This window comes from Calidris pugnax, unplaced genomic scaffold (assembly GCF_001431845.1).
Source record: "Calidris pugnax isolate Ruff unplaced genomic scaffold, ASM143184v1 scaffold39, whole genome shotgun sequence".
Classification (NCBI taxonomy): Eukaryota; Metazoa; Chordata; class Aves; order Charadriiformes; family Scolopacidae; genus Calidris; species Calidris pugnax.
Genome location: NW_015090828.1, coordinates 3604918 through 3629157, shown reverse-complemented (window position 1 = coordinate 3629157; position 24240 = coordinate 3604918). Strand labels below are relative to the sequence as shown.

At 36.5% G+C, this 24240-nt stretch overlaps 1 protein-coding gene across 1 annotated transcript in view; it reads right to left on the bottom strand.

Annotated features, from left to right (window-relative positions):
• GRID1 (glutamate receptor, ionotropic, delta 1) overlaps positions 1-24240 on the bottom strand; it is a 525592-nt gene that overhangs the window by 110090 nt on the left and 391262 nt on the right. Inside the window, exon 5 of the mRNA XM_014940347.1 lies at positions 10951-11004. Within this exon, the coding sequence (XP_014795833.1) occupies positions 10951-11004 (54 nt within the window). The remainder of the gene's footprint in view (positions 1-10950; positions 11005-24240) is intronic.

The following is a 24240-nucleotide window of genomic DNA, read 5'->3' as shown; positions in this document are numbered from 1 at the left end:
CAGAAAATAAATATATTCTTATGGAAGCCAAAGATTTTGAGCCTTAATAGAAAATGCTGGGCGGCACCTGTAGCCTTGCAGGGAAACACTGAAGGAGACCCACAAGCTCTAAAGATCCCTCCAGTCTGCTGCCTCGGATTTCTCTTCTGTGGGGCTGAGGGGTGTTAAAGCCACACAGTGTATCTAAGCTGTGGTCTGGGGGCGAGACAATTTTATGGGATATCTTTAACTCATAATCCCCTAGGCCACAACCCTTGGCAGCTAATTCTGAATGGCTGGAAACAGGGAGGGAAAAAAAAGAAAGATCACGAATCATCCAAACCTTCAGTTCACATCACCCATGTTTTGTGTCCTCCCCGAGTGAGGCACAGCCTTTCAAAGATATCTCATACCTTGTGTCAAAATGCCTGACCTGAAACATGTAAGCCTATAGGAAGCAAACCAGAACTGCTTCCTCCGTGGGATTTCCAGAGGTAAGATGGCAGCAGAGATCAATTATGTTAGACACATTAACCCAGGTTCCTCTCCCTTGACAATAGGCCCCAAGTGAGTCCTGAGCATAAAAGCCTAGTCACTGTACAAAGAAGAAATATGGGAGCCTCTGGAGGGAAATTCAGAACCTAAATTGGACTAAATCTGACTCTGAAGTGCCACCCTTTTTCTGCGTGGACAGCCAAAATAGCTAAACCCTTCAATGCCTCAGTTCAGTACATAACACCAAGGGGAACAAAGCTCCTGCATTTTTCTTCAGCTGATGGACATTCATAACGGCAAATGATCCATTCCTTTTAGAGACTGGGTTCCTTTCAAAAAATGTAAAAGCATAGAAAACAAGATGTTGCAATAGCTGGGAACAAAAGGTCTATGTCTGCATTTTTGAGCTGGTGACCTACAAGTCAAAGGTAACTCTAGGCCTTTCCACACCGGTTCACAGGGTGGTACAGGCACAGGGAGCATCGCAGGGCACCCCGGGCAGGTCCAGGAGCAGAACAGCGTGGCTGAGGGCCTGAATTGCAGAGGAGAACGGGTCACCACCATCCTGCACCGGGGCAGCCAGTTAAGGCTTCCCTGGCCAGGGGACTGCACCCTTTGCTCTTGCCTGGCACAGACAGGCTCTGCAGACTCAACTCCAGAAAGCTCATGGTCCTGGCTTAGCAGCACATGAAAACTGAGATGTCACCTGCAGAAAGGTCACCTGCATTCTAAATGTGACTGTGAGGAGATGATCCTTGAGGTCCCTTCCAACCTGGTATTCTATAGCTTTATGAAGCTACTAAAATAGTTCTAAGCCTTGGAATCACAGGGAAAAAATATTTCACATTGATCTTACAATTACAATCCATTAATCTATTGGGTTGTTTTTTTTTTTAAATAATGTGTTTTCTTTCTTGTACATGATATGAAAATTTTCTTTACACTCTGAAACTGACAACTAAGCAAATAATTTAATTTGGTGCTATAGGTGGGGGTTTTTTTCAAACAAATATATCCCACATTTCCAATCTTGTTCTTGGATCATTACACAGCACAAGTCAACACACAGTAATTACTGGTCATACCATGCATGAATCCCGTATTCTAAACAGAGTTTATCAGCTGGCTTGGCCAGGCAAGTGCTCCTTACAAAATTCCATATCACATGCCCAGTTTTTGGCTTACATGATCCCATGATGTTGCTACTGCAACATGGGGTAAATCTTTATTTAATATAGATGGTGGTTTCTGCTTGTTTCAGGGTTATGCTTTAAGGAAGGTTAAAGAGCCTAACTCTCTCTTGCTTGGCACCTTTAATAGCGATTTGCACTCAGGTCGGTAAATATTGAATTTCTTGAATGAGGATGGAGGGAGAGCACTTTACTCAGGGATAAAAGTTGATATCTTATCTAAGTGCTCTTATCTTGGATTTTTCCATTACAACGGGAAACAATTTGGCCATTCCCAATATTTCAGGGTGCACTTAAATATTTTGGGAAGGCAGATATAAGTGTAAGACTGACTATTCATCCAGGCTAGTAGTAGTTCTCCACCCAAATCAACACTGAAAGGATATTCCTTTAAATACTATTTTTTGTTCATGTGGCATATTAATGGCAAAGTTTACTCTTAAAGAATTTGTTGCATTCGTTTATCTATTTATTTGCACATAAATATTGGTCATTTGGGGAATTCATTTATCTATTTATTTATCTGCACACAAAGAACTCCAGTTAGTTTGTAATACCTAGCCATATTGCTCAGGGGAATATTTAAATCTGCTCTAGTTGTGCTCAACTATCATAACACAAATTGCAAAATGAGACAATTATGTTTCACATTACAATCTCTATTTTCCTAGAGGTAATGACAGAAAATTATAAATTTTAATGACATTAATAATTTAAAGAGCCAAGAGATATTTCCAGAAAGCACATCCCTGAGAAAACTGCAGGATTAAACTGAATGACAATGAGGACGAGGATACACATGGAGACAAGCTACAGATTTATTTACAGTGGAATTTTTGCATTAGGATAGATACTGTTTGTTGGGTTATTCTAATTCCCCTCAATGCACTACCTACACCTATAAAGGGACACTTGCTGACTAGTTGAAAATCCAGAAAACATCCCTCAATTAGCTGTTTTCTATAAGGTTCATGACACCTTACCATGCAGATAGATTTATTCAACTGTAACATTATGCTGGCTTCTCTGCACCCCACATGAACAGACACACACACATATACATAAAGGTTAATCCTTTAAGGCAAGGGCACAATCCATTTTTCATAGCACAGAAAACTTTCTAATACAAGTCTGTGTGACCAACTGTCCAACTCTCATCCTCGCTGTCCTCCCACAGATCCAACACTACCTCACTTCTCTTCCTTTTCCCCAATGCTCATAAAAATCTCTACAGGGATGTATTTATAATTTAACTGATTTAGCTCTATTTCTAGAAAGATATAAGGATTCTGCACTGGGTGTCCAGAAGTCTTCCTCGGACTGTAGCAAGAGCCTATACAGTAAAAGATCCTCCGATTTAACAAAATATTATTCCATACTAAAAAGTAATTATCTTAGGGAAAAAAAAAAAGATAAAAAGAAAAGCACACAAAATGATAGTGATCAAAAGCTGAAAAAAAAAAAAAACTAAAAAGAAATCACCATTGGTTTTAATGTAAATTTCACTGATAAAACAACTCATCAAAGCTCATCTAACATTGCTCACAGCTGACTACAACTGTTTCTGTGCAATTCAACAGCATTAGAATCAGGTCAATTCTGAACCCTACAAATTTCTTTGAGCAGGACGCAGGTGCACATGCAGTGCAGTTGCATGCATAAGTGTACTTTTCAAGCATATGTATGAAAATTATATATTTTTGTGAAAATAAATAAATAAAAAATCTGCAGTGTCAAAGATAATAGCCATTTTTGAGACTAGTCGTAAATATAGACTACCTGGAATAAAATTGGAATAAATTGTAATTGTAAATTGTTGAGTTTTACATAGAAATGTGTCATTTGCTATATCTGAAGAAATTTTTCATAGTGTGTTCCTTGTATTTATATTATTTATTTTTTTTTTTTACTTTTTTTTGTCTGTGCATTTTTGTATAATTTGAAAAGATCTTATAATGCTTGCTCTACTTGCATTCATAACTTATCATTAAAAAGTCTGCTTTTTCAAGAAAAAATAAGGCATGGGGAACTGTGAAAGATCTATTAACTTCTTGTTATCAGAGTAAACTCAAGCATCATTACACAGATTGATGCTTTAAAAAAATAATAATCTTTTGGCACTTCCATATGTAGAGAAAGACAGACCAGAATTCCAGTCTATCAGACAGTCCTGGTTCTACCCAAATGAAAATGATGCCATAACAATTTGCACCTGCTTGTGGGTCTAACTATTTATCACCCAAAGTGCATATAACACAGGAATTTCTACAAAAACAGAAAAAGATTTTCCAAAGCAAAGTGAACAATAGACACTGCATTCATAAGAGATCTTCTTCCAAAGTCATAAGTTTCCCCAAGGTTACAAGCCTTGTGCTAGGAAAATACTGTTCATCGTGCATTATCTAACACCTTCCTACACGCAACCCTTGGGAAAAAGTAGTTTTCTGAGATAGACTTTATCTGATAATTACTATTCTATTTTCTGCTCATTTTTCTCAACCTTTAAAAAATATTTTATAGAGGAAAATAAGAAAGAAGTACCCAGATGATATCTGAGAAGCCATTTGATTCTCAAATCAAGAGGATGAGTAACTATGGATATAATGGGCGTGTCTGACACGGTGAAAGGAAATAAAACGATGATTGGCAGAAGCAATGGAGCTGCAGGATAGAAATGGAGAGTAAGAAATATGTCACGCCAGGACGGAGATGATGGGACAGTTTCTCATCCCTCATATAACAAACTGCCTCCTACAGACAGTAGGAGGTGAAGAGAGACCTATGAAAACAGCAGAAAGTAAGAGAATTGAGCTGTAGTCCAGAAAAGTATTTGTTATGCTGTGTGATAGAGAGTGCGGTAATCCTAAAACAAAAAAAACCCAACAGGGTAATAAGAAGTTAATTTTGTGTTAATAACAAATACCCCTTGGTATCTGATCTGATGAGGGTTGATTTGAATCAATGAATATCAATTCAATGGAAAAGAACAAAATTAAACTGTAGTCAAGTAGAAGCTCTAACGTTCAGTTTTCAGACTTACTTTTTACGTCTTACAATTAAATCTATTTTTAAAGCACTGAAAGTGCCCCTAATTCATTACTAGGCATCTCTCTATCAAAACTACATACAACTACAATATACTCCTCTTTTAAATGACTGATATCAAGAAACATGATGCTGGGTTCATGGCTAAGTCATATCACTGACACTACCCCAAGAGCGGATTTGGCTGACAGAATTTAATCAAACGCAATCACTCTAGCTTGCTTCATAGTAGACAGAGAAGTATGGAGTTCCACACTGACTGGAAATCAAGTATGAGTCACAGGGTCCATTAATTTCATGTTTGTCAGCAAAAGTATTGAATAAATTATTTGACCAAAAGTGTATGCAACTGTATAAACTGTATCTGTATAAACTGTGTCTGCCAGACCCATATTGAAAAAAGATATGTGGAAAAACAGAAGGTGCAGATCAGAAAATACCCAGTGGTGTTCATAATACAGTTGTATTTGTCTTTCCAAATTGAGATCTGAAAATATTTAGCAGACTTACATAATGTGAGTAGGATGCTGAAAAACAAAGATAAAAAACAATAGCAGAACCAGGTGTGAAGACAGAGATATGATGAGATGGGAGAAAGTAACCAAGGAAGTTTCTATTCATTATCATATTTAGATCATAAACCATTTCCCAATACTCCATCTAATTTTTACTGCAGAATATTAAATTGCATTTCCTTTATCTTTCTAAAGTAAACGTGATCATATTTTTTCTTTTAATATATCTGTTCTACCCCTATATCCTTGCTCCATCTTCTGAGTTTCATGAGAGACAAACGTAATTCTTTCAACCTTTTCTCATGGATCATATTGTACTGAGCTTTCATCATACTTGGTGCTCTCCTCTGGATTTTCAAAACTGTTCTGCATTCTCTTGTTTGATTTTGAAGTGTCTTGCCCAAAACTTGCAATATTGTTCCAACAAGGCCAAGTTAATGTCAAGTAGAGCAAAATAATTGTCTCCCTTATCTTACAAAGGATGCTTCCAGTAACATATCTGAGGACTAGATTTGCTTGTTTTGCAAAACCACAACAGTACTGATTCATATTTTATTTGTTATCCATAAGGATTTTAAGTTGCTCCTGCGGATGCTCTCCAGCTATACCTCATTTTGTAGCCACACCTGAACTACTCAGCACTTCTTTATATTGAATCTCATTTGATGGAGTGCCCCAGATTTATCTAACTAAACTGGAACTACTACAGTATGTTTTAATGGTCTGCTTACAATTAATAGTTTCAATAAAGGCAACGTCAAGTCAGTAAATATTAAAACCTCATTTTCCACTAAGTATTCACCTTACACTTTCCCTTCTCTTCTGCTATATCTAAACTTCTCTTTTTATGGTCCCTGGTATGAGTCATTCTGCACCTCAGTTTCATTTTTTAATAATTTACTTTATTACACCTTTACACTCCTCCTTAATCCCCTTTTTCACCACTTTTTTATCAGAATTTCTCTCTGATTTCAAGATCTATAAAGATAACCTATTGGAACCATAACAATGCCTTATTATGCCTTCATCTTCACAGAACTCCACAGTTCTTTTGCCATCCTTTACTCACCATATTATCTTTCCAAAGCACTACTAGTTCCCTAAACTTGTAAAGTCGGACAATCTTTTTACTAACATCCATTATCCCTATTCTCCTTTTCTCACTTCTTCCTCTTCAAACAGAGCATGCTACCATCTCACAATCACTTTCACACCAATTATCTTCTGACTTCCTTAGCCCATTCTCCCTTAGCCATAATGAAATCTGAACTGACGGCTGCCTTAACTTTTTTAACATGTGGAGATAAAATTGTCAATCACAGGAAATTGTGACAACTTGTCTGTGTCCCAACATTACTTTTTCAACTTCCAGGGAAACAGAAGTCCTCCATTATTTCCATTTCTTGTCTTTGGGGCACTTCTGTCAAAAACACTTTTTCAAAAAAAGTCTTCCTCAGTATATGCCTTTTCTGTATTTCCATGCAGCTATTCCACAAGTGTGACCCTCACCTCTTCTTAGCTTCAGAGCCAGTATGTATGGTTTGGACATGCAACACTAGGCTGTCCTCTCTTCATTTCTACCTGTCCTTTGTGAAAAATTATCTGCTGTCTCAATCAGTAGCCTTGTGCTTTGTCCTACCATGTCTTAAAACTTTCAATTAAACTTTTGAGTAGTGATGAAAGTTTGTTGAAAAAGAAATTAAAAGAAGGATGAGATAACCATGAAACAACTCATTTGAGTTATCAGTCAAATTCAGTATCCATTCAATTTCCATGAAGAGTAGTTGATTACTTTGTGTACTTTACCAATTTCCATGTTAAAATAATGAATGTTCAGAAACTTGGAATTAGAATTAAATATATTGATCTAAGGGAATATAAAACTGTGTTTAATTTGGCTTTTTTAATCCAAAATTCCAGTTTTGCAGAAAAATTTCTTTTATCTTTTCTCTCCACTTGGAATGGAGAACATTTCAAAACCACAAAGTGTCCCACAAAATGGGAAACATGGTTTCTAGTGCTATTTATACCCCTAGACCTTTACCCCTAGCTGCTGTTAATAAAAAAGCAGACACAGACTCCTAGAGCATTGCTCCTAGTACGACCTCGTACAAATTCAGTTTCAAGTATTGCTCTTGTGCATCTCCCACAGACATATGCCCTGGGCAATGCACAGCATTTTCTCTGAGCAGGCAGAAAAAGAGAAAGGGAGAACAAAAAATGTCAGGAGGAACCAACAGAGATGCTTGATGTCAGGCACCAAAGAGAAAGAAATGTAAGAGAAAAATAAAAATAATAAGAAAAAAAACAGCCAAAAAGAGAGGAAAGAATAAATATCCAAAAAAGGGGAAGGCATCTACAACTCTGCCAGTCATGGCACAAGAAGCAGTAGCCCACATCTAGCAAAGCTGGTAGGTTACTTCATCAGCACTGAAAGGCATAAACAGCTAAGGTACAAACAGAACACCAGATATACTCTAACGGATCTTCTTTAGGAACAAAAATTGCTGGTCACTGACAATTCCCAGCACAGTCAGTGGGTAATAAAATGTTTTGGACTATTTTGAGACAAAGCTAAGCATGGACTTCATTGTTCTGAGGAGTTGTTTGCTTTTTCAAGCATTTATACAGAAATCACAGATATTCTTGCGTATAAAAAGCTACGTGGCATACTTAACCCAGAATTCAGGTAGAATTGCTACCTAAATGAAGGAATGATTTAGTATTTCTAGATGAATAAAAGTGAAGATGATTAAATATAAATCTAAAAATGGAACAGTGGTTAGAAATACATTTCTTTTTTCCCCTCAAATCTCCATTACTTTTGACAGCTCTGCAAGTTTGAAACATAAAATGTCTGAAATGAGAAAAGCAGACATACTTACAAATATATATTTTTAAAACAGTAAGGTTTTTATGACTTTGGCTTCACAGAGGACATTATGAGGGCATCATACTGCCTGTGAAGACCCAATCCTGTGTATTCTCTTATCCTGAAAGACTTGCTGTGTAATGTTTCAGCCTTCCAACCCCATACAACGAATCCAGCTCCCAATTCACTAGCTTTTTCTACAGATGATAGAGTCCTTTTGCACCTCCAATGGCATCCAAACTGAATAGATACCTCAGCAGAGACTCGGGTTATTGGAAACTAACAAATGCATGATCTTGACAGTACAGCTCTGTAATTTAAGACCAACTCTTATATTCCACAATTGTTCATTTTCTGTGCAACAAGCTTACCAGCTATACAGTTTTAAGTTAGCTCATCACAATCTTGGTAGTGTTGCTTACCTAAAAGAATTGAAGTGATAAAATATGTTCAAACTCCAAAACTTAATATCCTGCTGTATGGGACAGAAGCCCAAGGGAAAAAAAAAAACAAACCCAAATATTTATTGGGTTGGCAATACAGAGAGAGTAGAGTATATTTAATTCAAGTAAGACAATAATAAAATCTCTTATTGAAATAATACTGTGCTATATAGTCATTCTCACTATAGCAAGGTAAGTCCAAGTTTCAGTTCCTCATTGGCTACAGGAGAGGTAGGAAACAGGGCAGATTGTGGCAAGGTGCTCAAGATCAGTAGAAATCAGTAGTCTGCCCTGTACCGGGCGCTTAAATGGTTCCCTGAAGTCAGAAAGGTCTAAAGAGCCTGTTTACAATCCAACGCTCTTTGTGCAAGGAAACTCAATGGAAATAATGTCACTGTGTTCCCACTACTGCCCCCTCAGATCAGTTAGCCCTATACCTCTCTGTCCTTGCAAATGGGATCAGTAGGTCACACAGACCATAGGGTGAACAAAAAGGTGTAGGATGCTCAATCTGCCTGGGAGAAAAAAAGGACTAAGTATTTAGTCCATTTACAGAATGGACTACATCTGGTTTGCCACTGTGTGGAATTACAACTAAAAGAGATGATTTGACTGTTGGGAATTAAAAGCTAATTCCATTCTGCGAATCACAGCACCAATCAATATCCAGTCAAAGAATAACATATTTTCCCTCAAGTATCCATGCAGTTCATGCTGATACCAACTGGAAATACATATGTAGAAAGCATAATCAGTCTGTCCTCTTGCTAGCATGGAGGTACGCACACTATTAAAGGATCCTCTATCTTTCTAAAAATATATCCATGGATGCTTAACGTATCTTCTTTTCACAGTAGCTTTAAGGACACAAAGACCAGCATTTTTTTGTTAAGAAAAAAACCCTATAATCTAGACGTTTTCTCTTCTTTTTGCCTGCAAAGAATTCTCCAAAGTTTCATGAATTTGGAGTTTCTGTAACTGTCTGAATTTAATTACATTTTGACATATTTATAAGTATGTGAACTAATATTTTTCACTAAAATGTTATACTTTAGATTTACATTTTGTTTCCCTACACAGTGTCTAGCCATAAAACAGAAAAAATAAAAGTTCCCAAAATAAAAGTAGAATTGACACCCTGTGCGATGTGTTTGTGTATGTACGCACATGTTCGTGCATGAGTGCTGAAGGGATTTTTTTGTATTGCAGAGTCAGGTTTCATGAAGTGAGTTTTAACATTAAAAATAACAGCAGCAATAACAAATTCACAAACGCTCCCTCTCTATAAATGTTTAAAGAAATACGCACTGCATTATCTTTATGTGAATATAAAGACTGACTCTCCAGGCATCTTGCTGATATTTTGTAGTGGGTCATTACCGCAGCTGACAAATCAGGAGGTATTTAAATGTAACAAGGACTAGAAAGAATTTATAAAACCTTTATAAGCAGAAATTTCACTCACATCCCATAGCCCCTATTTAATTACCTAGCCTTTCTAATGCCACACAATACAATTTATAGTTACTATTAAAAGTACCCTATCCAAAATTATTAGCTAGGTGCAAAGAAAAAATGAGAAATTAACAAAGGAATTGGTTACTAAATTTGAGGCTATGCATTTATCATATAAAAATAAAACAGTCAACAAGTTTCTTTTTAACTTAGATACATTACTATCTTTTAATGAATCATCATTAAAACCAGAAATATACAAAATGGCGCCACTTATCCTGAACAATCAGTGATTTATAAATTACTATATATAGTACAACATATTTCAAGCTTTCCATTGCTTTTTAAATAAGCGTCTGTACTGATTCCCATTAGAGCATCATGGTACTAAGGTAATATAAATAACTGTAGTAGTAGGACAAGATACCATTTGCTGCAGAGAGGAAATGCCATATTTTAAAACTATGCTATCCTGGACCTTGGCCAAAAGACCAACACAATTTTGCACTAAAGAACACATGCATATCATGTAAACCCATATTCGAACGAGCTAAGCCTGCAACTAACCTCAGCACTCTTTTACCTCCTGGTATTTGAGAGCAGGCTTTCATAGCACTGAAAGGTGAGATTCTGGCAGATATAGATGCATGTATTTGAGGTTTCTTTTGAGATATTCTCTGCTTCCTAAATAGCCAAGAAGCAGGGTTAACATGAAGGTAAAAATATAGTCTCCCAGTTGCTGTGGGGTATATTGAAAGCTTCGTTTTGACCTTTGGTATTGAATTTATGCCAATTCAATTGACAGATAAGCAACGACACCGCAGAGTTTGCATCTTGTACCATTCAAAAAGCAAAAATACTAAGTGTATGCTCAGTTTGATGTGTCAAAACTTATGAAACAAAAGACAGTGATGAGTGAATGTACTAAGCTATGTTGTCTCTTTTGACTTTCTTACCTCATTTACATAGACCCAGTGACTATCCTTTGATGCAAGGTTGGTTTCCACAGCCTACAAAAATAAAAAGAAATATAACAATAAAAATAAATAAAACATGTGAAACATATCCCAGAGAGAATTTACATTAAAAGGTACTATAAAGCTCATTTTGATTGCTTTCGTTGCTATTGGCATCGTTTCTGTCCAGTTCTTTTCACCTCTTCCACTGCTGCTTCATGGAATGGTATCTTACCCGTGGTAGTCACATTTCTCTGACTCCAGTGTCTAAACTACAGTAGCCCGTACCATGAAGATATTCCCTAGATGTACCACAAAAGCATAATGGAGCAGGGTGGTACATCAACATGATAAGGGTTCCTATGATGAACAACTACACATAGAATATGCAGTTCACGAGATTTAACTTCTGTATGATAACGCATCCTAGTAGGCTAGGTTTCTTTTCAACATGCCTCTCAAAATATACTGCCTCTGCTTCATTAGAAGTCTGATAGTTTAACTGTTAGCTAACCTAGTTAATAAAAAACACCACTCAGACTCTCAAGTGAAGTTCATATGAGTCATCCTCTCTTCAGATTTCCATAAGACCCAAAAGAAAGTTATGATTTGCATGAACACTTTTTCTGGCTTCCCGGTGTGGACTTGGATAATCACTGAGTATTATAAAGAAACAGCTCATCTCATCAGACAGCATGTTTATCTGTACTCATATAACCCTCATGCTTCAGTAAGATTCAAAAATTGGGAAAGACTGCTAGCACAAACAGTAGTTTGAGTAGTACTGAGGACCTCAGTGGAAGGATTTGGCAATATACATAGAAGTTTCTAACTGCCCCCTTTGTTTGACATAGTTAAGCTTACTTCAAGATATTTTATAGTCTAATAAAGCAATATCAAGCATCAAGAGGTGTATACTACAGTGATAATGATATTGCTAATGTCCTGCTTAACACACAGTTAAACAACCACCATGGATTCACCTCACCGAATAAAACAGGACAGTCCCAGCACACACATGTATTTCAGGAGGCAGTTCATTACACAAAGTTCTGAGTGTCCCTGCCTTCAACCACTTATTTCCTCTGTGCCAATATGACCCCATTTATTGAACAGATATTGTTATCGCTGTGTTATAAATGGCCCTATGAATCACTGAAGTGAACCTGGTTAAAAAAAACAAATACAGATGAACAAAATCCTTCTAGTTACTGATTTTTAACTTGGATAATTTTGGCATTCTGTTTGTTGTGTGTGGCCTCAAAAAGAACTGCGCCAGAGCAGGGAAGCTCTGTAGACTGCGGCACTTGGCTGGGCAGGAACATCATCAACCACCTTCCTCTCCAGAACACATTTGCATAATAAGCCTCTCAGATATTTAGCGTCAGATGGGATGAATCACCTTCTTCCACGACACTGACTACAGATGACTGGCTTAGAATAAACGCCCACAACTTACAAGGCTGCGGTGAAATGACAAGATATCCATCCTTAATATAGGCAAAGGAAGTGCTGGTACCTGAGCCTAGCAATAAACAAACCTAAAACTGGCTAAGTTGCCAACATCAATATTTTTAACATTATTCTTAGTTTATATTGTGTTAATAGAAAAAAAAAAAAGAAAGGAAGAAAGAAGTAAAAATTAAGTAACTGTGTTTTAAAACTTTACTCATTTGTGCAGTCTACATAAACCTAAGAGAAAATTGTGGGCAACACAGATACCTTAATCTATTTCTCATGTCCTCAAGGTGAAATACTCCTTTAAAGAGACAAAAATCCCCAAAGAGAAGCCACAAAGAAGTTGAAAGAGAAAAATCAACACAGACAGGGCACAGTACTTCTCATCATCATCATAAACAGCTTTATGGGAAATTAACTATCCCTGGTGTCAAAGCAGAGGAGAACCACTAGAGACAACATTTCTGACAAGTTAATCCTCTCCTAGGCACGCAGTGAAAAATTGTCTCCCTTGGTAGTTGTCTCCCTCGCATTTCTTTTAAGCTGGCAGGAAAATTAAACTGACCACCTAATTGAGGAATCACAGCTATTATGAAAGTTAGCAGTAATGCAAGAGCGGGCAAAAACTTGTAGATTTTCTTCCTATTCACCCCTCCAACATATTCAGACAAAGCCAAAATAGCCAGGTGCTGTAACATATAGAAGAAAAGCAAAGCGCTGCCAACATTAGCAAAGCAGAACTAAATAATGCTCAGGTGCAGAGTTATTGCATTGGCTACATTTTGTGATTTATCTGCAACAGTGAGCAATTTGTATGAATAAATGCTAAGTCTGGGGAGCCGCAAGTGCCAGGGAATTTGAAATGAATTATTGTAACTCATTCTTCTGGGTTCACATATCTGGGCCAAAGTTTTTAAAATGAGGTACCTAAATTTAGGTTGCTAAGAGTTTATCTTTAGTCATCAGAGTGCTAGACCATTTAGCACCTCCTACAGAAGTCAATGGCTCTGCACTCTAAAAGCCTGAAATGTATTCAGAAACATCGTTTCATGTAGCCAAGTTTAAATATCTATAAATATCTTCTGTTTAGAGCTGCAACACAAAGCACGAAGCATTATTCTGAAGTCATATATGTTCAGAGGAAGCAGAAACTTCTTGCATTCTGTGATTCAGTTTTTGCACCACCTTTGCTGTCCTGAAGAATCCTAAAAGGAACTACTGAAAGTCACATCATCACCTAATGGCACTTGTGCCTTGGGAGTGCATTGCTAGAGGCTCATGGAAGTGAAGTAGTGTGAAGAGCAAGGTCCTGGAGACCTGTGATATCATAAGTAAATTCTCAGAATAAAAAAGAAATTAGATATGTTTGTAACATATGGAGCTTCTTTAAAGAGGAAAAAGTATCAGCAGAAGGATCTATTGCAGCCTATTTCATAAATGAACCCTCTATTAAAGAAAGTAAGATCAGAATTTGAGTTATCATTGTGGCTGAGGAAAAGCTCTGCCATCTAGTTATGGCCAGATTCATGTGCTAAAATACGTTACAAGAGGTTTTTTTGTGGAAAAATTATTAGTACATGTGCAAAAACTCCTAGTTCTTTCTATACACTTTATGTATACATGTATACAGGATCTAGTTGACACTTGGGAGTAATGCCTCACAACATTTCTATCAAATAGAAAATCTGTTTTTGAGATAAACAGTGCACTAGAAATTAAAGAGCATCCATCATTCCTTTATTTCCTCTTAGAGTAGCAAACAGCTTCTGCAAATTTGAAAAAAAGAGGGGGGGTTGGTAGTGTATGCCCTTCCTTCTTCCCCAACTACATTTCAACAGCCAAATGTTAAAATGCAGAACCCAAACAAGAGAATTATAATTCTGTAAGTGGGTCACTTCAGGCCAGACTGGGAAGAGGGAAAGGGGAGCAGTGAATGTAGAAAACTGTTTTATAATGTTTCGGTAGGAAGCATTTGCAATAGAAATGAAATAGGGAGACACTGAAACTCAAAATATGAGCGTTAAGATTTCAGATCTCATACCGACAATGATAAAAGAAAAGATACTTCATGAAAAATGATCAAAGGTATTTTCATGTATATAGCTTTGTTTACTTTTAAATGTATAATTTTAAAAAATTTACTGCCAATAATCCATGACAACATTATTTTATTGGAATATAGTGGAGAAAAAATATTTACATGCCTTTATGAATAAGTAACTTGGTTCATTATTTTATCTAATGGCAGTTGCAGGATTAAAAGGAGAAGTTAGGAAAGTAAGCAATAAAAACTGCTATGTTCAGAAATAAAGCAATTTTGCAGAAAAAAACCCAAACCGAACCAAAACACACACACACAAAGAAAAACCCAGAACAGAAACAATCCTTTCCCAACCTTCTCAAAAAATCAGAAACTGAAAACATTTCCAAGAGTTTAATGGCTGGCTAGTAATAGGGAAGGTTCTTTTCCATAATACTTGGCTGCTTTGCCAGGGTCAGCACCTTGGTATGAACAGCAAAAGGCAGGCTGTGTAGAAAGGAATGTAGGGATGAGCGGCTGGACACAACTTAGGGAGAAGGTGGTGGGTGTTCAAACAGACATTGGGCAGACTGCATCCCAGTGACAGCAGGATGTGCTGAAGAGTTTAGGCTTACATGCATCTGTGTTACAGTTACAAACCTGTTGTCCCCTTACTGTGTACCCAGGGGGACAGGCAGTGGGAATGTCTGGAAGCACCATAATCAACCCCGGGATCCTAGAAGGAAATGTCTTGCAGATGGCAAGCACAGATGGTCCTGTTGCATCTACATTTTTGGAAACAAGGGCTGCCACCCTGAAATCCGTGATATAAAAGAGCCATCAGAGTGTTTTGCCAAAAAGGAATATCAAAGTAGTAAAGGGTATTACTTGCACATCCTTTACCTTAATAGTAAGGATAAAGAACACCATAGCTTTCCGGAGAAAAATGAATGAAAGGGTAAACTGGGAAGTTCACAGTTAGAATATAATTTGGAAAGAGTGTGCTAAGAGATGCCAAAAGATCACAAAACCAAAGTTGTTGCCAACCAATGACTAATTACAGCTGGCAGCAGAGAACAGATACACCTGCAAGGTGATGAGGGCTCCGTGGAGGCACCAGTAGACACAACCCAACCATCTCAAGACCACAGCACCAGAAACCAGGCCCCGTTACAAAGCTCCTCCTACACAGCTGTCTTCTGGCTTGCAGTGCCATGACAGACCCCTGCCAACCAGACAGACTGCCAAGGGCCAGCCCTCAGAATGCTTACAGCAGAAAACCAGGCACAAAGAATGCTCAGCAGAGAGGATCTGAGGAAAAAGCCTGCTGGAGACCTGGGTCTTTTCAGAGACCAGCATGGTGGGGAATGATATTAGGAAATACTCAAGGTCAGCTTTACTACTATGAAATAAGTAAAAAAAAAAAATATAAAAATTATATGCCTTCATCACAGGCAAATATCACAAATCTCTGCTTCTTCTGAGGTCATTTGTCATCTTTCCCTTCATATTTCTAAAGCAACCAGTGTGGCAATGACAGATAAACCACTTTTTTTTTTTTTTTTTTTTTTTTCTTCTTTTTGTTCTTCATAATGAAGGCATAAGAAAAGAAGGGTCTGGTGAAGTAATCATGTCTAAATCTCAGCTCTTTACAAATCTTTCATGAGGGATCAGTCACAGCCCTTACAATTCATTACTTGCTCACTTTACATTTGTCACTGGACAGGTTTCAAAATAAAACAGTTTCCAGCTCCTATTGTCCCAAGCAAGGTTCAAGCCAGTGGCCTGCTTCCAAAGACAGCTTTTTTAGTTTCCCCCTTCACATCCTTGAAGAAATTATTTAATTACTGTCTTTTCTTCCTCTCCCCCAAAAAAGGAAAAATTTTTCAGAACCATTTTGAAATCTGTTACAGTAAAACAGCAATGGGAAAACAGTCCCTACCTTCCTTCCATCATCTTGTAAGCCTGAGCCAACCCTAGCTCCAGCTGCTGACTTTCATTAAAGGAAATGGACTTATATTTTTTAAAATGGCTTTGCTCTTTATTTAAATGTCCAGAAAACATCGTAGGAATCAGGGTACTGGTTTAGATCCCAAATAGGAGATACAGACCACCTTTCCAATGCAATACACCTGACAGTAATTAATTGGATACTATCAAAGTGCACCTGTTTATCTGAGCAAGCTTTGTTTATGTCAAATAAGTTAAGACAGAAGATATGAAAACGTCAATTCTGGTAGAGCAGATGGGTTCAGTCTATATCCCTAGATACTTGATTTATACTTAGAAACTCCTTCAATTAAAATAGTGCAGTTCACATCCAGGAGTGACTTGCATAGGTAATAATACTTCACAGAAAAACAAATTCTCAGTATCAGTTACTGAGATTCTTGCAATTCATTAGAACTTTTCTTTCCTTTGCATTTAAAATAAATACCTCTTGGCTCAGTATCTCCAAAACAGCATAAATCCTATAGTGTTTAATAGATTAAAAATAAATAAGCATTACTAGCCACAATAAAAAAATTAAAAATAATTTTTAAAAAGCCAGTCTAGTCTAATGTCCTTATAATACTTATAGTGTACTAAAGAATACTGCAAACTGATATTGTTTCTAAAGTTTAATTGGTAACATAACTATTAGTACAGGGATTAAAACAGAATTTTCCAGGCTACAGTACAACATTCCATCTCTAGATGAAAAGTCATAAAACTAAGACTTTTTGGACCAAGAATCTTGAAGAGAAATAATTCAGTTGCAGTCAACTGGATCAGGACTGTAAGTTTACTTTTCTCATTTAATAAAAGTTAATTAAAATTTCTAAATGCCATTTTAAAGTGAAATACTAAATTCTTCCTTCTCTAAATGGTAAAATGGGAATTTAAAGAGGTTTCATGACATACTTTTTCAGATCAGAAAATTCACTGAGACTGACCCTTTCCTACGGAACATAATTTTTCATGAAGAATTTGTACTTCTAATAAAAAAGGTTTTGACAGAATTTCTGTACTCTTCCCTTTTCTGAACATCTTCCTAGAAATGTGCACATACGCCCTTTTTAAAAAACACTTAGCAGGCTCACTGGTCTTGTCTTTCAGTGATCACCACCTCATGTCAATGATAAGAGTTAATTTCCCTACACTTACAACAGAAGATGTCAATTCAGAATCTCAGTACATATTAACTTTGTCCAAGTGATTAATGAACCACCAACATAACATGCTTATAACAATCACATTTCTTGGTAATTCGGTGTGTGTGTTACTTCACTCTTGGTCTACACTAAATAAATATATTACTAAAAAAAGCCTCACTTCTTTTTTTTTTTTTTCAATTTATCATGCACTGTTTCATGAAAACATGAAGCCTGGTATTTCCTTATTACTCTTCTGCAGAACTGCATTGCTAAGAAAAGCTATTTCCCTCACTGGTACTGACAAAGTACAAATAATTACTGAAAGGCTGTAATGAGTTTGGATGATATTTTAACTATTCTGGGTTTCTCCAGTAGTATAAGTTTAGAAACCTGTCATATTCAGCTTGTCATATTCCCATAACAGATAGTCCAGGACAATCATATAGATCTCTATATTCTCCCACCCAGATGTCTTGTCATTAGTCTTAGATAGCTATCCAGTGTTCTTATTCCCCACAAACTCTGTAATATTTCATTTATGGTCACTGTCCAAAACAGTGGTATGAGATGGTCCTTTCTTGAGTTCTGTATCAATTCCTCCACAAGCTAAAAAGCTAAATATCTCAAGTTAAAAAATGGAAAAAAAAAAAAAAAAAAAAAAAAAAAAGAGGAGGAAGAAAGAGGAAGAGGAAGAGGAAAAGACTAAAAAGAAAAAAACATTCCAGAGAAAATCCTCAAATACCATCAACAACAGAGCTCCATTTTCACTTGCTAATAAGACATTTCACACGTATAGGAGTAAATATGACCCGAAACTTCTCCAGCTTTTAGCACACACCCCTACAGTTGATGAATGCTAATTAGAAGGTGTACATGACATTTTTGCATGATATGATTTGATAATAACCCAAACTTAAATATACTAATAATATAATTTAAATTTTTTACTGTACTAGTTTCCTGTTACTTAGGTCATAGACGTTCAAAAAAATCACAACTACACTGAAGAAAACCAACATAAAAGCTTAATGTTAATAAAGAGAAACACTGAAGATGAAGAAAATTATAAGGAAGAGTAGGAAAAGAGCAATTATACACTGCAGTTTCTCCTGGCTACATGGCTGTGATGTTCTTGAGTATCTACTGTAATATATGTGGCATTGCCTATTGTTTTAGCCTTAATCATTTCAATGTAATGCCTTGAGATTTCGGTTTAATCTTATTCCCATTTTATAGGTAACGCTTATTATATTCAATCTCTGTTGCCATTCCATTTAATGCATATTCCACTGAATGATGCATAAAAGTAAAGTACTATATATGGAACTCTTCCAAAAGCATTCAGTAAGAATTTACTTTTCAAAGCTCAAATGTCACATACTATTTATAAATGTGGCAACTGTTGACCATTCAACTACGTCGCACAGTGGGGACACCAGATAATTGCACAGCTGTCAGAAGGCAACATTTTCATAAGGGCATAAATCTAATGTTAACTAAAGAACATAACCTCTCAGAAATCTCATACTTTAAATTTTACCAAAGCCTCACTCTGAGTTGACTTTGAAGACCCAATGAAATCTTTGAAAAGAATAACTAGTTTTGCTTAGACACTGAATTTCTTTTTGAAGATGACAATTTTGTACATCTATATTCTATTAAAAAGTCTCAGCTTTTCAGAGATAATTTTGTAATGCTTTGTTCCCCTGAGACAAACTAAAATTCATCAGAATTGGCCAGCATCTGGATCTTGGGGTTTTTTTTGTTGGTTTGCTTTGGTTCTCCTGCTTCTCATTAAGAGAAAAAATCACCACTGAAACAATTTAGCAGTTTAAGTTTTCTGTTTGTTTGGAATGTCTACATGGGGGATATAAGTATGAAGGTTGAAAATGCCTTTTAAACTTATTTTCAGCATGGATGATTGCTCTCTATTGTCATAACAAGCAGCCATTCCACTCAGACTATAACACGTCAGCTTGCACCACCAATCACATACCCTGTGCTTTCTCAGCTCTGCTCAGAAGAAATAGCTTAAGCTCCAACTTCAGCTTGCACTGTAAGTTCAATACAACTTTTTAGAGTTTGCACAATTTTTTCCAGAGTTCGATATTTTTGTAGGTATGAAACAGCAGATGGTAACTATATCATTAAAGAAAGATGCAAACTTCTTAGATTTCTAACACACAGACAACACCAAACCATGAAAACACAACTTATACATTTCTAATTTTCTCTTATAATGGAGGGTGCTTTGTCTTTACAGTGTGATAGCTGAAGCTCCCAGAATCACGTATCACATAAATTCTGAACTGAGAGAACCACCTATAAGCTGAAGAGACCACTTTTTGATTTCCCTGAACTAATGGTTTAATACTGATTTATTGCCTCTGGCACAAAGCTGCCCATCACGTTGCAAGACTGTTATTTTACAGAGGTTATGGGTTTTTAAACTCTAGGAACTGGGAAAAGTATAGCCACATCAAAGGTCACCCTGTCCGTTAGCCATGTTTTAATCTATTCACGCAAAAGCAATCTCTTCTCTTAAATTTGTTAAAAATCTTGTCTGATTTTAAAGGAAAGAAGATGACACTAATCTTACCTCAGCCTCAAATATAATCACTTTCAAACCCATCCTTTTCTGCCTACAGCACTCTTATTTTAAATTGCAAAATAAATACATAAATAACGCAAAATCCTTACAGGTCTGAGGATGTCAGTGACTTCTTGTCAGTGATAGTGCATTTTACATGCACAAACAGTGCCACAGGCTGTGAGCACTAAAGAACACCTTAAAGATCACCTTAACCATCTCAAACCAGAAGACTCTTCCTGATCAGCTCTGCCAAGAGGAAAGAATATTTGTTTGTCTTTACACTGCACAAGCATACTTGGCTTCTGTGTACTTGTCAAGTGATAGCTCTTTCAGGCTGCTCTAATAGGGTAGAAACCCTTGGGGAGCAGTAATGGTGGTGATGGAAAGACTAACTCTCCATTTGTACATTCACAGTCGCAATAACTTTATGCAAAGCCTCACAGGCTACGTAAAGGTAAGGAAAGGGAGCAGTCACCTAGCACTGATTACATACGTAGCACACACCAATGACAAACAGGCACAGAGAAGGGAGCAGTCACCTAGCACTGATTACATACATAGCACATACCAATGACAAACAGGCACAGAGTTCACTTTTTGATTACAGATTTTTCTTCCAAGTAGGTGTTCAAATATTCACCATTTGGGTCAAAACTCAGGATGCCTTGCACCCACACTTTCTCAAAGCTTGCAGAGATGCACTAGAACCCCCGTGGTTATCTCATTACTGACAGTCTTTATCAGCTTTATGTTTGGCAGCAAGAATGATATTAAAAATATATGGGGCATGAGCAGATTTGACTGGAAAACATACTTACTTTTCCTTAAATGCATACAGTTATTCAGAGGAGCACGGCAAAGTTATTAATTTTAAAATACATATTTCATCCTTTCAAACAATTTCCACTTGATCTAACTAACACAAGCTCACATAGTGTTTGCAAAGTTCTAGACAAATGAGAATGAACCTTTCTACATTGTCTGGAGCAACAGCTTATCTCCTGACTCCAGGGAAACCAGCATTCATTACAGATTATGTCTTGATGCTGTTCTTGAAACCAAATCGGTTTTAGCATTTTAACTACTATAATTTCTTCCCATTGTTTCTGAGGTAGAATTTAGGCAAAAACCAGATCTGTATTAGAATCTCCATGTACCTGAACTTCCATACAAATCCAGAGGAAGAAAAAAGGGAAACTAATAGGGTTTTAATTTTAAATTCTGAGCTCATTTGACTTGTGATATGCTGTCCTTACCACTGATTCCTATTATTTCATCCATGCAGGTATGAAAGGATTCACAAGGGAAACTTCCATTATGTCTAATTAAAGCCTACACTTCAATGACAATAAATAAAGTATACTTTGTGGTATATCCTTCATGCAGAATGATTTCTATAGAGGGCCACGAGTCTATGTTTTAAGCCTCTCGTGACCAGCTGAGAGGGAAAAAAAACAACAGTCTCCAAATATTATGGGACGAACAGAGTTTTTAAATTAACCATTGTATTTGTGACAAACGATGACTAGAATACTGCTTCAATGCATATCCCATGAAAAGAGGGGACCATTTTCAGACTAATATAGGAAAGCATCCAACAAATGTTAATTGATTTTTCTGAAGATAAAGTGAAAGCAGCATGTTGTGTAATAATACAACAAATAGTGCCAAACAGGGAATTTGGCATGAAATTTGTCCTCGAGTGAAAATCCATGGCAGATGGAAAGAAGAACCAAGTCTGTTAGGTGACGATAGCTTTGTTCATAAAGTCTGTGGGGTGGTGAAATTTCCCAGTTTGCAGAATCTACTTGGGCACACTGAAGTTTTGAGTAAGACAAAGGTAAAACTGCAGGTATCTTTGGCTATGGTTGATGAGCAGTTTAAATGTAAAACTTCAAAAAAACCCAACATATTACCTAGCGAAAATTTAAAAAGACAGTATCTTGGAAAGTCAATAAGCAGGTCTCAAAATGGGAAGTTTGTTAGAGTTAAATGTAACAATAAAGAGAGAAGGAAAAAAGACAACATTGGAATGCACAATATTTTTATATCAGGTCTACACCTGGTTTTATAGGAGTCTCAAAAGAATGTGACAATAAACATTATTATCTGAAAAAAATGAATAAAGACACATCCTTAAGTGCTTACCTGATAGGAACATAATGCTATCACCTGACAGAAATCATAGAAGAGAAGAACTAAGGACTAGCAATGCATCTGGAGACAATTCAGAAATGTTTTGAAGTAAACACAGAGGAAAGAAGAGAAAATATTAATTTGACATGATGTGAGTTATAAATACCTGCAAACAGAAAGACTAGGAGCATGTGAGCACAAAGACAAGACAGAGGAGTGATCAACTATGTCAAGACAAAGTGTTGGTAACAAGGCAAGACAGCTGCACAGGGACATAAATGCTGCATAGAACAAACAGACAAGCAAAGACCAGATGAACCACACAAGCACAGAGGAAGATAAAATCCAAGGGCTGAAACCTATGGGTGGTGAGAACAACATATAGAAGATTAAAAAACATAAATGAAAGAGAGGGGAAAGGGGACAGGGAAGGTAGGAAGTAACCACAAAACAGATGAAATAAAATTGAGAATACTAGAAATTCACACCATCCCAGGAACTGCTGAATTTCATGAGGGACAAATTGACTGGCCTGTCATCAGAGAGCACAGAAGAAAGAGGTCAGCAAGCTAAGACAAGAGTCAGCCTTGAGGCAGATAAGAAATAAGAAAGAACAATAAAAAAAAATATTCTTTGTTCACTTAGGTCAGGTGTCATTGTAAGGTTACTGTTTGATAAAGTAATATTTATACACAGAGAGATGCACAGTGCAAATCAAAGTAGAACATAGCTAATGAAGATGAACAGACAGAAAAAAAAGACTTGTGGTAAAAAGAAACAGTAAGTGTAACCACTGAAAAGTATTCTCATTAAAATGGACCTTTCTTAGGTGATCCTTTCAGATAATACTTTCAGCGCTGGCCTTGAGGGGCTCAAGTCTGAAACTACTAGAAGAAAATTAAATATTGAAGAGCACACAGGACTCACAATCTTTAAAACGCATTTAATTTGTGAAACTATAAAAAAAAATGTTAATGAGGGTATAGTAACAGATATGTCCAAACAGAGATGGAAGTGCAAGATGCGAAAGTATCAATAAGAAAAATACAAATATGATTAGAGTCAGAAATGGAATTATATTTATAGCAAGATGACAGACAACAAAGAAATAAATAGGAACATCATGGTAAAACAGACTGAATCTATGTAATGTGGGGGAAGTAAAATAAAGGAAAGAAAGAATTCCTGGGATAATGGCCCTACAATCAAAGTTGACTATAGAAGAATAGCACCTATTTAAAAGTTCTGCAGGGGTGGTGTGCATTTAATAGATTTTAACATCTTAAGTCAGAGGAAAAGAAAATAATTTATTTTGTTGGATAGCATAATCATGAATTAAATGAAGCAAGGTACAGACAAGGTTCCTAGCTTTATAATCAAAGATCTTAAAGAAATTCCAAATATCCTCTGCCATCCTTAGGTTTTGAGTTTTTCAGTTATCCTATTTTCTCAGCAGTTACTCCTTTTGAACCCGAGAGCTTTAGTTAGTTATTTAATACTATCAGTAATGATCCTGACAAATACTATTGAAGGAATTAACTACAACAAGAAACTAGGAAGTATGATAAATACAGAGGTATTTAGAGACCATTTAAAAAGATGATGACTTCTGAAACCAGATAACATGATTATGTTGAAATTCACTACTATGAAAAATAAGGTCATGCACTCAGAGAACAATAACAAATTCTGCTCTTATTTGAGACCATCAGGTTGAAAAACCACTAGAGGCTTATTAGAGGTTTATTGTCTGTGATCTAGCAATTTGTGTACCCATGAACAATTAGACCCTAAGATGTATCAGCTGAAATTCCGTCAATTGAGTAAGAAAGTATTAATACCAACAGAGAGAGACTCCTGTAGTCACCAAGAGGTTAAGAGTAGAGTTTAAATTCGGATCGTTTAGTAGCAGAACCATAATACAATATGCTTGCTGTATTTCAAGT